Source organism: Camellia sinensis, chromosome 6 (assembly GCF_055761805.1).
Source record: "Camellia sinensis isolate YWXY chromosome 6, ASM5576180v1, whole genome shotgun sequence".
Lineage (NCBI taxonomy): Eukaryota > Viridiplantae > Streptophyta > Magnoliopsida > Ericales > Theaceae > Camellia > Camellia sinensis.
This window is the reverse complement of record NC_138966.1, coordinates 125,909,442-125,925,781: the sequence shown is the minus strand read 5'-3', so window position 1 is coordinate 125,925,781 and position 16,340 is coordinate 125,909,442. Positions and strand designations below refer to the sequence as shown.

Genomic DNA, 16,340 nt, shown 5'->3' with positions numbered 1-16,340 from the left:
TTGGAGAAAAGAAAAGATTAGAGAGAAAGAGAGAGATCCATTGAAGGGTAGGTTTAATTGTAAATGGGAATTGTTTTTGGCTAGAAGCACTAATTGTTCATATTGCTCTAACTATTTAACATTTTTCCAAAAAACTGAATTTTGATGTGGCAATAAGACAAGACCTGTTTGGTCCAGTGACATCCAAGACCCCCTAGAGTAGGATTATTAGGTAACTTTGTTACTGCATTTGACTCCTTTTTACTAAGATTTGAGAGTAATAAATAAGATAATCTTGCCCCCCTTTTTTTTGTTTTTGTTTTTGTTTTTCGATGCGTATGAAAAGGTGGAATCGTGTCAAATTGTTTTTTTACAAGAGCCGTGATTCCGACCCCCAGTATGGAGGCACCCCCACCTCCACGTGGGGGGGGGGGTGGCAATAAAAAAAAAAAAAAACAACAACAACAGTTTTTGACCAATGGGAGGAGACCCCAGCACCTCCACTAGGGGTCTAACTCATTTTCGTTCTTACAATTTGTAGAGAGGAGAAAAGAAGGCGAGAGTCCTCAAATCACTTGATTAGTTATTGAGAAAAACATTGTTCTATATTTTAATGTCAATTATATTATAAACGGTGAGATAATTCATTTTAATAGATTGATTATCTTATAAATTTTATCATTTATAACTCAATATAGATGACAAAAAAAAAAAAAGAACTTTTTTACTGACTTTGTTCCCTAAGTATTTTTGATGGGTCTTTATTTATCCTTGCCCTTGACTTTTATTATTATTTTTTTGTTTTATTTTGTTTTGTGGGTGGGTGTTGAGTAGCATATTAGATCCAAGAGTTTCACTAAAAGGGATGGTCTAGTGATTAATTTAAGAGTTTTATTGAAGGGTTCAAGTTTAAAATCTCATAGGTAAAATTAATTTCTTGAAAATTTAGTTTATATAAGGCTTTGGTCCTGATTTTAAATGGGTTTTCCATTAATGAACTGCAGGATTAGTTTCTGAATGATCGCTCCATTAAGTTAGATATTGAATTATCAAAAAAGAATTCATTAAAATAGTTATAAAGAAACCCAATAAATATACCTTCTACAAAGAGAGGTTGAGAATTGATTCATGAAAATCACCCCCACCTCCCCACAATAGGACCTCTCTCTACCCACCCACCACCCACTCTCATAGTTGATAGTTGCATCCACCGTCCAGTGATTATTTGTATTATTGTTACACCAAAGATGCTTGAGGCCTACACACGTGACACTCGATTCACATCTCTAGAGGCAAACACACATAAATGATTCATTGTACTAGCAGTATTCACACACCTACAAAATTATTTGTACCTAAAAGTTACGAATCGACCGAGCTGTTTATGTATAGTGATTCAGTTCAATTCAAATTTTGCTTGATTAGGGTTTATTTGAACTTACTTTATTTGACAAATAAATAAATTCATAACTCAATTCTTAAGCTCATTTAATAATTAGTCGAGTTTAGATAGGTTTGTGAACACAAAATATGTTAATTTGGTTTAAAAGTAATCAGTTGACGAGAAGAGTTGTGAACATATATAGTGCTCTAAGGTTGTAAATGAACAACTTGAACTGAGCCTGTTTAAAACTCGTTAGAGCTCATTTTATTTGCTAAACATGCTTGAGCTCAAAATTTTTTTTAGTATTCAAGCTGCATTTGAGTGCTACCAAACTTGATTCTAAGTGAACACAAACAATATAAATTTATATTTATTTTTAATAACATATCAAGTATATTTTTATTAACTTATTTCATTTCTCTATATATTTGGTATTTTTTTTTTTGTAAATTTATATATTTGATTGATGACAATTATTAATATTTTTTTAATCTCTTACTTTTTTAATATATATATTAATTTCAGTTTAATTATTTTTATCAAATTTAAACTCGATTTTTTAACTTAACTTGATTCAACTCGTTTGTAACTCATCACATCAACAGGGACGGAATTACGAAAAGATTATGGGGGAATCATGACCTCCATTTTTCTGTGAAAAATGCTATTTGCCATAACATTTTAAAAAAAATATATATATATATATAGATATATAATTTTATATATAAAATAGCCCCCCAACATAAAAAATATATATCATTTTTTTTCTCATTTTACATTCTCTTTCTATTAAACTTCTTCATCATGTTAGAAATTGCTTCTGTAATATTTAATTTTTATCATATTATATATATATATATATATGTATTTATAGATATAATGAAATAATTTTATTCATCTATTGCCCCTTAACGATGTGTTTGGTTGGAGGATTTGAGGAGGGATTTGGAAAGGGAAAGAGAAAAATTAGGTGAAATGTGAATAAAATATACCTACATTTCACCTAGTTTCACATACCTTTTCTCTTTTTCTTTCTAAATCTCTCTCCAAATCTCTCAAACAAACGCAACATAAATGAAATCCTCATTCTGTTCTTACACATAAACCACATTCCCTTAACATTTCCCATGACCTAAAAGTTGTACAATGATGAATGAAACATATGAAGCTTCATAACTGTTGGTCTATTAAGAATAATGATAAAGAGCTTGAATTTTGAAATTATAAAGAGAGTTTTAGTGATGTGGTAAGAGAAAAAAAATAAATATATATAGACACACATATCATATCACAAGTGAGTTTCACTCCCTAACGAATCAGTAGAATTCTTTTTAAAATTCTAAAATCGCAACTCTTAATCTTTATTATTAAGAGAATTAAGCTTACAAAAAAACAAGGGTAAAAAACAATTGGGTGAGTTTTCACCATCACATCACATCCTTGTTGTCCTGTTGTAACATTTTACAAAGAGAATCTTCACGTTTCAATTCTTTCGTTGATAAGAATCAAATGAGGTAACTAATCAGTTAACCAATTATGGAAAAAATGCTCAATATAATATCTATTCTTAAATCACAATCAGTTTGTTTGGTTTTAATTTTTAGAAAATTTTATATTTTTATTTTTTATATTTTAATATTTTCAATAAATTTTTTAAATATGTTAAGTAATTTTTTTTTTTAATTTTTAAACATACCTAACATAAATACACTTAAAAAATATAATATTTTTGAATTTTTTTTTTAGAAACTTATTTATAAGTCCTTTTTCAGACATTTATGGTAGGTTAAGTCCTGTGTAATTTATTATAGAGTTTCAAGTCCTATTTAGATAGGAATGCATTCCACAAGATCCTACATAAACGTGACGTGACGTGACACCTATATAAACGTATTGTAACGTGACACCTACATAAACGTAACGTAACGTGTCACGTTACGTTTCGCAAACTTAATGAGTTTTTATTTTTTAAAATTGAATATGAAAATGTTACTGGTTTATGTTGGTGTCACGTTACGTTGAATGTTGCCATAGATCACAGGTGTCACATTACGTTTATGTAAGTGTCACGTAACGTATAGGAAATTGCATGTTACCATAAATCATAGGTATCACGTTACGTTTATGTAGGTGTCACGTTACGTTACGTTACGTTTATATAGACATGATCTATGGTAATATTCAATTTCCTATATATGGTTTTACTATTATTTATGAAATTAACAACTAATATTGAGGGTAAATGTGTCAACAAATTTCCCACAGGACTTATGGGAACATAAGTTTTTTAGTAGGACCATATGTAGTATAAGTCTCCCTAATAGGACTTATAAATAATTTTTCCTTTTTTTAAAAAAAAAATACACTAAATACCAAAAAATATATATATAAAAAAATAAAAGTTCAGTACATTTTTCATATTTTTTTTATTTATTAATTTTTAAAAATATTTTTTTACAAATATTTTACTATTTAGATACATCTATGTAAGGTGCATATAAAAAAGTAAAAAAATTGCTTAAAATTTAAAAAACATTCACTAAAAACCAAAAAACACAAAAAATAAAAAACTCAATTTTTAAAAAATTAAATTCAAAAAATTGAAACCAAATATACTGAATAATAGTAATAAAATTTATTCAAAAACTCTTTGTGCTAAGATTTTTTTTCTTTAATGAATCACAATAATCCTTTTTCATTCTTGTAAATTATTAACCACATTTCCAGGGGTAGACCTAACATTTTGGTAGTAGGTACAAAATTTTATCAAGAAAGTATTATTATTCTTCTTCTTCTCCCTTAGTTTATTTTATTTTAATTTTTTTTGTTGTGCAATTTGATAAAAAAAATATCAAGAGATATGACAAAGAGAGGAAATTTTTTTTTTAAAAAAAAGGTAACGAAAATTGAAGGGAAAAAAAAAATAGAGAGACAATTTCAACATATATATATATATATATATAGAAGCAAACTCATGTATTATGATTTATAATATTTTTAAAAAGCTTATTTAGGATGAGATTAATCTAAACTCACATGTTTTAGATGGATTAAGAATGAATAATTTTTTTGGATTTATTACACTTTCTACTCCTAAACTATCACTAAATTATCTATTTTCTTTTTTAGTAACTTTTTAATTTTTTAGCTAAAATGTGATGTAAAAAAAACTAATATATTTGGGATGACTTTTTGATTTTTTAAGAAAAGATGTGCAAAAAGTAGTGAGAAAAAAAGAATATTTGACTTTTTGGTATAGGTTGTTGACTTTTTGATTTTTTAGTAACTTTTTTGACTTTTTAACTAAAAAAGTCACTTGTCAAACGAGGCCTTAGTCACTGAACTATCGACTTAGTTTGCTTAGTCCATAAAATATATAAATTAAAATCTATCGATTGAATCTATTAAGTCCTTAAAGTATTTAATTCAAACTTATTTAGTTCCTACAAGAATTATAAAAATAAAATATAAGCAATAAGTATTATAAATTAATAAAATATCCTATCAAGTTGAGATTTTATTTCAAAAAAATCTTAAATTTCAATTTTGTCTTTAAAAAGTTTTTTTTTCTTTCTATTTTTAAATTAGTATTGGAGTTTGGTTCTTAGTCTTGCCAATAAAATTATACGGGTATTAAACATATTGATGAAATAGAACTAGATAATTTGAATAATAACACTTCGTTACAAATTATAATAGAACAAAATGATATGTTACATATGTATTTATATATATTCGTTTGGCAAGATGGTTTGTGGCTAAAATAGCCACAAAAGACAAAATATGCTATTTTAGTCACAACAAACAAAACATCACATCAAATCCATAATCATTATATTATTCTCTTACAAAAAAGTCAAAAAAGTCAAAATGCCAAAAAGTCCTTCCCAAACCAAGCTTTTTAACCCAGGCTAAAATAGTTAAAAAAACCAAAAAATAAAAAAATCAACCAACTTTCCAAACCAACCCTGAATGAAACATATGGAGCTTCATAAGAGCATCTCCAACGGTGCATTTCTTTTTTCATCAAATCTGAGTAAAAAATGACCCATTTTACCAAATATGATATCATTCGCTCCAACGGTGAACTTTCATCAAATTTGCGCCGGGACAACCGGTTGGTCGACCGGTTAGGCGAATTTTTTTTTTTTGAACTTTTTGAACCTTTTAGTGGTCGACCGGTAAGGCAAAATTTTTTTTTTTACTGTTTGAACCTTTTCTTGGAACTATTTGAACCTTTTGGTGGTCAACCGGCTGGTTGACCGGTTGGTCTCCCCCAACGGTCACAAACAGTGTTTTGATGAAATCAATATTCTGTCCTCAGTTTGATGAATTGTTTGGTGAAATCTCATTTTGATATCGATTTGGTACAACCGTTGGAGCACCAAACAGTAACTTTTTCACCAAATTTTAAATTTGATATCAACTTTGATGAACCGTTGGAGATGGTTTAACTGATGGCCTATTAAGAGAATAACAATGATAGAAAGTTTTAATTTTGAAATTATAAAAAGAGCTCTAGTGATGTAATAAGAGAAAAAAAATAAAATAATAATAAAAAAATATAGGTACACATATCACATCACATGTGGATCTTACTCATTGTTATATCACTAAAACTCTAAAATTAAAGCTCTCAATCTTTATTCTAAAGATAATTAGGGTTGGTTTGGCAAGGGCTCATTGGGCTTTTTTGGCTCAATGAGCCATAAAAGACAGAATAGACTCATGAGCCACAATAGACAAAACATCTCATCCAATCCCATAATCATTACACTCTTCTCTCACAAAAAAAATCAAAAAAGTCAAAAAGTCAAAAGCCCTTCCCAAACCAAGCTTTTGAGCTCAGGTTCATATAGTCAAAAAAGTCAAAAAGTGAAAAAACCAACACACTTCCCAAATGGAGGCTTAAGCTTACAAAAAAAAAAAAAAAGGGGGTAAAAAACAATTGGTTGAGTTTTCATCATCACTTGTAACATTTTACAAAGAGAATCTTCACGTTTCAATTCTTTCGTTGATAAGAATCAAATGAGGTAATTAATCAGTTATTCACCAATTATGGAAAAAATGTTCAATATAATATCTACTCTAAAATCACAATCAGCTTGTTTGATTTTAGTTTTCAGAAGATAATTTTTAAAATTTTTTATATTTTTATTTTTCGTATTTTAATATTTTTAATGAATTTTTTAAAATATTTTAAGCAATTTTTTAAAAAAATTTTTTAGACACACCTAACATAAATATACTTAAAAAATATAATATTTATGATTTTTTTTTTATAAAAAAATACACTAAATACTAAAAAATATAAACCAAAAAAAATGAAAATTCAATACATTTTTTGTATTTTGTGTATTTATTAATTTTTTCAAATATTTTACTAATTAGATACATCTAAATAAAGTGTACCTAAAAAAGTAAAAAAATTACTTAAAATTTAAAAAATATTCACAAAAAACAAAAAATTTAATTTTCAAAAAACTAAATTCAGAAAATTGAAACTAAACACACCGAATAGTAGTGATAAAATTTATTCAAAAACTTTTTGTGCTAAGATTTCTTTTCTTTAATGAATTCAGCTTGCTTGTTTTCTCTTTTCAAAAATCACTTTTTAGAAAATTTTATTTTTTTATTTTCTGTGTTTTTTTTGTTTTTATTGAATTTTTTTTAATATTTTAAGCATTTTTTTTACTTTTTAGACACACCTAACATAAATACACCTAAAAATTAAAAAAATGTAAAAAAAAAAATCTTTTAAAAATTCAAAAAATACCAAAAATATAAAAAAAAATACAAGAATTCAGTACATTTTTTTATATTTCTATATATTTATTAATTTTTCAAAATATTTTTTCACAAATTTTTTACTTTTTAGATATATCTAACTAAGGTGCATCTAAAAAAATAAAAAAAAATGTTTAAAATTTAAAAAATATTCACTAAAAATAAAAGAATACAAAAACTAAAAAATTCAATTTTCAAAAAATTTAATTCAAAAAACTCAAACCAAACACACTGAATAATCCTTTTTTCATTCTTGTAAATTATTAACCACACATCTAGGGGTAGACCTAACATTTTGGTGTAGTAGTAGGTATAAAATTTTATCAAGAGAGTATTCTTCTTCTTCTTCTTCTTCTTCTTCTTCTTCTTCTTCTTCTTTCTCCTATTTTAATTAATTAAATTTTTTTTTTGTGCAATTTGATCAAAAATATCAAGAGATATGACAAAGAGAGGAAATTTTTTTTTAAAAAAAATGAGTGATAAAAATTGAAGAAAAAAATAATAATAGAGAGACAATTTCAATATATATATATATATATATATGTAAGCAAACTCATGTATAATGATTTATAATATTTTAAAAAAGCTTATTTAGGATGAGATTAATCTAAACTCATATGTTTTAGATGGATTAAGAATGAATAATTTTTTTGCGTTAATTACACTTTCTGCTCCTAAACTATCACTAAATTATCTATTTAGTTACTGAACTATCGATTTAGTTTGCTTAGTCCATGAAATATATAAAATAACATATATTTAGTTTTTAAACTATCGATTGAATCTATTAAGTCCTTAAAAACTTATGGGCAAATTACATATACACCCCTCGAGGTTTGGTTAAATTACAGATACCCCCCTGAGGTTTCGAAAATTACATCCCGCCCCCTGAGGTTTGTATTTTCATAACAATTTGCCCCCTGAGGTTTATATTTCATAACAAATTACCCCCTAATTTCTTATGCAAATATAGCATTCAGGGGGGAATTCGTAATTTCTCAAACCTCAGGAGGGTATTTGTAATTTAGCCAAACCTCGAGGGGTGTATATGTAATTTGCCCTAAACTTATTTAGTCCCTAAAAGAATTATAAAAATAAAATATACGCAATAAGTATTATAAATTAGTAAAAGACTCTATCAAGTTAAGATTTTATTTCAAAAAAAATCTTAAATTTCAATTTTGTCTTCAAAAAATATTTTTTTTCTCTCTGTTTTTAAATTAGTATTAGAGTTTTGTTCTCAGTCTTACCAATAAAATTATATGAGTATTAAACATTCTGATGAAATAGAACTAAATAATTTGAATAATAACACTTCGCTACAAATTATAATAGAACAAAATGATATATTAATTAAGTTATAACAAGAATTTAACGAAAAATTAAAAAACAATCAATAAAAAATTATAAATGAAATTTGGTACATAATACTAGATAAAAGGCTTATATTTTAAGTAGATAGGATTTTTTTACTAATTTATAATACTTATGAGCTTATATTTTATTTTTGTAATCTTTTTAGGGATTAAATAGATTTGAAAAAAAAAAAAATTAAGAACTTAGTCTCAATCGATAGTTCAAGAACCAAATAAACAATTTGGTAATAATTTAAGGATAAAAAGTGTAATAAACACAAATTTTTTTAAGGATAAATTACACTGACATCTCTTGAGGTTTGTCCAATTACATCTCACCTCTTGATGTTTTAGAAATTATATTCTTACCCCTATAGTTAATAGTCTCATTTTACAAATCCTTTACTTACATAAAATGCAACAACTCTTGATAGAAAAATATAAGAAATTACATTGAAAAAAAAAGTAAAACAAATGACAGAGAAAAAAAAGAAAGAAAGTAAAGTAAAGTAAAAAAAAAAAGAAAATGCATTAGTTCAATATTTTTATTCCGTTTAAATAATTATAATGACAAAAAAATTAGTATAATTTCTTAAATGTCAAGAATATTAAACCTAAATTTCAAAATGTGAGACTGTAATTTACCCTTTTTGTTAAAATAACCTGTGCGTTGCAAGTCCCAGCATGCAACAAATAAAATGAAAAAAAAAAAAGGAAAAGAAAAAGGCCAAATGATTGGACGACCATTTCTTCCCGTCAATACCGCGAATTCCCAAAGAAGCCCCATCCAACGGCCAAAACTAAATCTCACCATAGATCCTCATCCAACGGCCCAAATTAAATCCAAGTGGCTCCTCCCAAAGCCACCAGAAATTATTAAAACCCGGTCCAATCCCCCCAATTTCTCTCTCTCTCTCTCTCTCCCTCCTGCCTTGCACTTTTTCTCTCTCTAAAACACACTCTCTCTCTCTCTCTCTGTTCTGTTTTTGTTCAGTTGGTAGCTGCTAACTTGCGCACAGACAACTGCCTATCCTGCGCAGCCTGAGATGTCGCCGGCGGTGGTTTATGTGATTAGAATATCAAAGCTACATCATGATGGCCCACTAGGGAAGATAAGATCAGACGGTCGATAGATCAAGAGTGTAGTGGGACCCACATAAATGGACGGTCAGCAGAGCACGGCGAAGCTGAAGAGGACACAGTCCTCTCTCCTCCGCTCATCTCCGACCATCAGATCCTCAATCCAAACCCTATCTTCCGTAAACGAGATCAGACAAGACGAAGAAGACGAAGAGGAACAAAAGCCCCACAAACCCGGTCCATCCCCGGTTCGCCGCCATTCTGGCCGGTTCGCCCCGTTTTTCGCCCTCCTCTCCCTCTCTCTCTGCACCCTCTTCCTCTATTTCGGCAGAGACGACATACCCACCTCGGAAAACCTCCTCCTAGCCCTGATTTTCGTCGCCATCGCTCTCTTCTTCGCTGGCAAAAACAAGGGTTTGATTCACCAAAGCTTTTTGTTTCTCTCCAAGCGACTTGGGTTCTCGCAGAACAACCACAAACCGGTCCAATGGTTCATCGGCGAGTCGATTGTGTCGAAAAAAGACCGAAAATCGAAGCGAATTGTCAGAGAAGGGGTTGAATTTTACAGCAATGGTGATTTCTATGAAGGGGAGTTTCACAAGGGGAGGTGTAATGGGAGTGGAGTGTACAATTACTTTGTGAATGGGAGGTATGAGGGAGATTGGGTTGATGGGAGGTATGATGGGTATGGGATTGAGAGCTGGGCGAGAGGTAGTCGGTTTCGAGGACAGTATCGGCAAGGTCTCCGGCATGGTTATGGAGTTTATAGGTTTTATACAGGGGATGCTTATGCAGGGGAGTGGTGTAATGGGCAGAGCCATGGTGTTGGAATGCAGAGTTGCTCCGATGGAAGCAGTTATGTTGGTGAATTCAAGTGTGGAGTCAAGCACGGCCTCGGTTCTTACCATTTTAGGTGAATTCTTCAACTTCGATTCGACTCTGTTTTTTATCTGTTTTCTTACAATATATAATTTTTTGTTTGGTGATCTGTTTTCGAAAATTAAACTACCCTTTTTTCAGAAAATATTATTGGAAGTTAGTTTGTAATTTTCAAAAATTTGTGTTGACACAAAAATGAAAACGAAGAATAGACGGGAAGATATACTATTTGGACATTGTTAATGATTAATACAACAATGGAATTTATTGTGTTATGTTTATGATTGTATGTGAATATGATTGTTTTGATCTGTGTAACTTGAGAGGAATACTTTTTTTTTTTGGGGAATCAGTTTCATACAAAGATGAAAGATTTCATCTTTGTTTAGTTCATGTCATTTGATGAAAGTTTCTTGATATATGATATGAGTTTTTAGTTTTTAATTTGTACCCAAGATTTCATTTTTCTTGATTTGATCTTGATGAATACAATGTAGACTTTTTAATTATAAAATATAAATTAAAAAAGAAAATGTAGAGACATCATATATAGGGAATGGAATTTTCTGTTACAAATCCGTTGTGTTCATGTATTTACTTGTCATTGTAAGGCATTTTAATAATCAATTTATATCATCAAAAATATAGTTGTAGTAGTTGGTGTTAAATTTGTTGACTTTGTTCAGTTCCTTGATGTCATCGTGTTTGGAAAATTGTAACAGAGGAGAAAATATCGATTGATTGCTTTTTTTCTTTTTCTTTAATAGTTTCTAAAGCCTATTTATTCTTCTTCATTTTCTTACTTTTCAAATTGCTTGTTATGGGTAAGATTTGAGATCTGTTCCTAAGTGAAAACATGTAATTCTGTTGAAGGAATTGAATGTTTTATATTTTTTTGACCCTATTTAGAGCAGTTTAATAATGCACTTATGTCATCCAAAATATAGTTGTAGTAGGTGCTAATTTTGTCGATTTTGACTTGCATGGTTCCCTTGATGTCATCTTGTTTGGAAAACTTAACAGAGGAGGAAATATCGACTGATTGCTCATTGTTTCTTTAATTGTTTAATTTTGTTGAGGAAAGTTAATGTTGATATGCCTTTATGATTGGTTTTGTAGAAATGGGGATAGATATGCTGGGGAATACTTTGGGGACAAAATCCACGGCTTTGGTGTTTATCACTTTGCTAATGGCCACTGTTACGAGGGGTCATGGCACGAAGGCCGTAAGCAAGGATATGGCATGTATTCATTCCGAAACAGAGATACAAGGTGTGGCGAATGGGACTGTGGCAATCTTAAGATGCCTCTACCGCCACTGACTGATGCCGTCCTTCGAGCAGTTCAGGTATTCTCCAAACATTCTCATCTGATTCATTTTCTGCAGAAAACATTTTCCGTTAAATTGACTTGTTTTCTTTTGTTTGGATTTTGCACGGAAAATTATCCATTGTTTGGTTGGGCTGGATTCGGCATAATCTGAATCTAATACAGTTATAAAAAAAGTCCAAATCTGAACTTGATCTGATTATGACAAATTCAATGAGCGATCATCTGAATATGAATCTGGTCTATTTAGGTTTCCTATTTGAAAACCTGACTCTCCATTTGTTTATTTGAATTTCACATTCTTTTTTGGATTTTTCTGGTTGTCAGCCATTACTTCTGTATTATAATATACATATAAAAACTAAAACATTAAAATCGGATTGAATCCGATCAGACAATAAATAACTAGATGAATCAGATTGGGACGGATCCAAAATTATGCGAAAGTATGTTTGGTGTGCAAACCTTTATAATTTTAAATTATTTTAAAATTTTCAATATAATATTTGATATTTTTCAAATTTTTGGAGGTGGTGTTGCCCCCATCCGCACCCCTCTAGATCCGTCCTTGATTTTATATGATTGTTGGATCAGATATTTGTTAATGAATTCTGATTTTGTGAATCAGATTCAAATTAAATCCGATCCTTGCTAAGTGCAAGATAAATGGTCTCATTTTTTGTGTCACAATTTGCAGGCAGCTAGAAAAACAGCTGAGAATGCAATTCACCTTCGGCGAGTGGATGAACAAGTGAATAAGGCAGTCCTGGCTGCAAACAGAGCTGCCACTGCTGCTAGAGTCGCTGCTGTCAGAGCCGTTCAAAACAGAATGGATGGTAAATTTTGTGATACTGACATCTAAATTTACTAAATTGTTACTTCGACAATGAACCAACCACCCCAGTAAGCACAAGCTCATCTGAGGTTGAAAGAGAAGAGTGTGTTCTGAGTTTGGTTGATCACACTGTAACTTTGTATATAAATCCATATGTACAGTAATGGAAGATGAGTTTTTCAGAGCTTCTTCTTCTTCTTTTTATTTTTTTTATTATTTTTTATTGTATATCTTGATCTTGATTTTGTGATCGTTGTTTGGGATGGACCATGAAGCTCCATTATTGTTGTATTTTGCAAAACAATAATGAGATCATAGGTTTGATCACATAGCGTCTCTTTTACAGAATCATCATTATCCACAACACAACTGGTATGGCAAGGCCTTGTCTCCAAATGTTAGAGATTGCTACGTTCTGTTTTGATGATGTTAGTTTTCTGTTTATATTCTTAAATATTTTGAAATTGAAACTAAAAAACTTGCCACTTCTAAAAAAAATAAAATAAAATAAAAAATTATAACTTTATTAATTGTACAAAACATAAAAAGTGTAGTTTTTCATGTTCTGTAAATAATTTTTCATTATATTTTCTTTCCCCTCACCCACTGTTGGCCACCATTTCAAGGCTATCACCTCTTGCCTGTGATCCCATTTTCTTATTTTTAAAAGCAATAAACTTTTTAAAACATATGTTTATTGAACATATTTTTATTTTCGTTTCTATAAAATAATAATAATAATTAACAGTAAGTGTTACCCAACAATTCTTACCTTTCAAAGAAAAGAAAATTTTACTACTCTCTTTGAAAAATATGCATATTAGGTGCATCCCCCTTTTTAGTCATTAGATCTTATTGATTATACCCAACATTATGTTTTAACTAACAAGTAGGTGAGATTATAATTTAAATAGTTCTGGATCACAATTTGTGATGGCTAGATTCTAAAGTCAGGTTGAGTTTGGAATAATACTTGTATCTTTATTATGTAGTGTACGCTTAATTTAAACTGATCCGCTCTATGTTTATTCCTAAATTGTAGATATATGTAACTTTCATTCCATATATACCAAGAAAATATTCGAACCAAATTTCGGACTATTTTGAAATCACAACTTAGGACTATTTTGAGATTATGGTTATAATCAATTTTTTAGTTAAAATCTTATTATAATCAGCCATTTGTGAGAGAGGAAAGTGAGTTATAATCTGGAAAGTGGATTATAACCCACTTCCCAAAAAGCCCCTTAATTACATGTCGGTTTAATAATATTTTATGATTTGTCGGGCTATATATTTCTTATTTTTTAAATCATCTAAGCATCTAATTTGTTACTATTAAGTGGATATATAACCAATGTAATATTTCCGGGACACGAGATACTTATTCAAAGAAAGGAGCTTCCTTCATAAGTTGCTAACTGATCCATGTCCATCCCTATGTCCTAAGATATGTCGACATAAGTATCGTGAGAGAGACGTGAAGAATCTTGGCATCATAAAAGCTTTGCTCATTTCTTTCAAACACACCCCCAACTCACAGTGGACTTGAAAGTATTTATATTTTCCAAAATATTCATCATCAACTCCTTTGAAATCTTTATATATTTGGGTTTGATTTTGTTTGGAGTTGTATGTGGCAAATAAAAAAAACAAACAAGTTGGGACATATATTAAAACAAACCAAAAAATGGAAGTTATTAGTTTAAGTAATATATTTGATTAAACTAATGAAGGAGCCATGTGCTTCCTTCTTGATTTACGATAATGTGTGGGATTGTGTCATTATGCTTGCAACAAGCACATGGTGTGGTTGTGGTTGTGGTGGGGTTCTTGGTAAAAAATCTCTAACTTTTCAAGCATGTTTGATCCACAGTCTTTGTTTCATCAATTTTTAAAGATGAAAATAAAAATCTAAAAAATAAATAATAAATATAATTTTTAAAATAGATGGTTGATTTTTTAAAAATGTAATAAAATTGTGTGACTACGATTATCAAACCAGCTTGATTTTTATATAAATAATCTCTACATAAAGAATTACAAAATAAATAAATTGAATTATTAAAATGAACCTATGGTGAGCTCACAAAAGCCTAACAATATTGTCCAATCTTCTCCTCCAATTGGAGAGATATTAGATGGTTCTTTTTTTTTTTTTACATGCATATTCATGATTAGTTCTTTATTAAAAATAATAAAAATAAAATGATATCTTGCAATGTACCTAATAATATTTAACACTAAAAAATTTTGATAATATATACCTTTCTTTTTTTTAACCCATGTTTAAGAAAAATTATTAGGTGCTCTTAGGACATCACATGACAATGCTCTTGCTAATTATAAAATGTCATATACTCTGTCATTCTTTCATCACCCTCACACAAAATTGTAGATTACATTCTCTTCACCAATCACAATACTCTTAAAACACTACCTATGTCCTAAAACTACCAAATAATCTCTCCATGTTCAAACACCCCTCCTCTCTCTATTTTTAAACTTCCAAGTTGCAACTACTCCACATGCATGTCACAAAAGTAAATCACATCCAGAAAGGTACTGTTTAATAAGATTATTTTGGGGTCAGCATGGAGATTATATATGCTATTCTTTGACTAATCCAAACTATGGGTTTGGTTTGAAAACCAATACCTGTATAGGGACTACCTCTGCCATGACCAAGCCCTCTTGTTAGTTTCATTTAATCAATAAATATTATTCAAAGAGAGACACACAAACAAATATGTATCACAATTTAGTTTGTATATATGTACAAAGAGAAAGAAGGGGGAATGCATTAAAATTATTCTCTCCCTTTTTTTTTAATTTTTTTTTTTTTTGCATATAATGTCATGTAGCATGTCGCTACTATTACTATAGAAAAAGAATTAATTTTGGTTGTTATTATGGTTAGGATTAAAAAAGTGTTAGTTTTCTTCTTTTGCATGGAAGGGATCAATCTCTGACCTCTGTGGGAGGATGCTTGAACTAATTATTTCTAGGGTTTTGTTTCATATTTTTGAATCTCTGATCCGGTCAACATACTTAGGGGAATTCCTATGAGATGTTTGTTTGAGAAGTGAGATGCAATCAATGATTCAACTAATTCATTAACCATTCCTGTATACCCTTTTAGTTTCACAAATCTCACTGTGACCATAATAAATTCCTTCTCAGTATACTAAAATAGAAGTCTATTTCAAACAGCCAGAACAGCATCACATTTGATACTAAACAACTAAATTGAAAAGTCATGAGTCAATCTTTACCTTTTAATTTTTTTTTTCTTAAGTTGTTTAATTCTTGGGGCTCTTTCTACGTTTTTGTAAAAATAATATTTTTAAGAACTTTTTAAATTGCTAAGAATTAAATCTTAAACCCAATTTCTTATGTTTAAAAGGATTGTCCCCTTCTAATAGTTTAATTTTTTAATTTGATAATAAAAATCCTCTCTTGTTTTGGGGGATTCTCACCTTCATTGTTTAATTACTTAGACATGCACTCAAATTTTTGTTGAAGTTGCAATTTTCAATCTCAACCACTCGGCCTCGTTTGGAAACCCTCCATTTTAGTCGAAAAGTTAAAAAGTTACTAAATTAACCAAAAAGCCAATAACTCATACCAAAAAGTCAAAAATTCTCTTTTCTCTCTACTTTTTGCACATCTTTTCATAAAAAGTCAAAAAGTCATCCCAAACATATTTTTT

The 16,340-nt window shown here is 29.5% G+C and overlaps 1 protein-coding gene across 1 annotated transcript; it reads left to right on the top strand.

The window, feature by feature from the left end:
• The first annotated feature begins 9,400 nt into the window (after positions 1-9,400).
• LOC114279034 (uncharacterized) lies at positions 9,401-12,955 on the top strand. Its single transcript, XM_028221203.2, has 3 exons — positions 9,401-10,498; positions 11,584-11,812; positions 12,491-12,955. The coding sequence occupies exons 1-3, from the start codon at positions 9,666-9,668 to the stop codon at positions 12,653-12,655; spliced, it is 1,227 nt and encodes a 408-aa protein (XP_028077004.2). The 5' UTR covers positions 9,401-9,665; the 3' UTR covers positions 12,656-12,955.
• Positions 12,956-16,340: the final 3,385 nt, after the last annotated feature.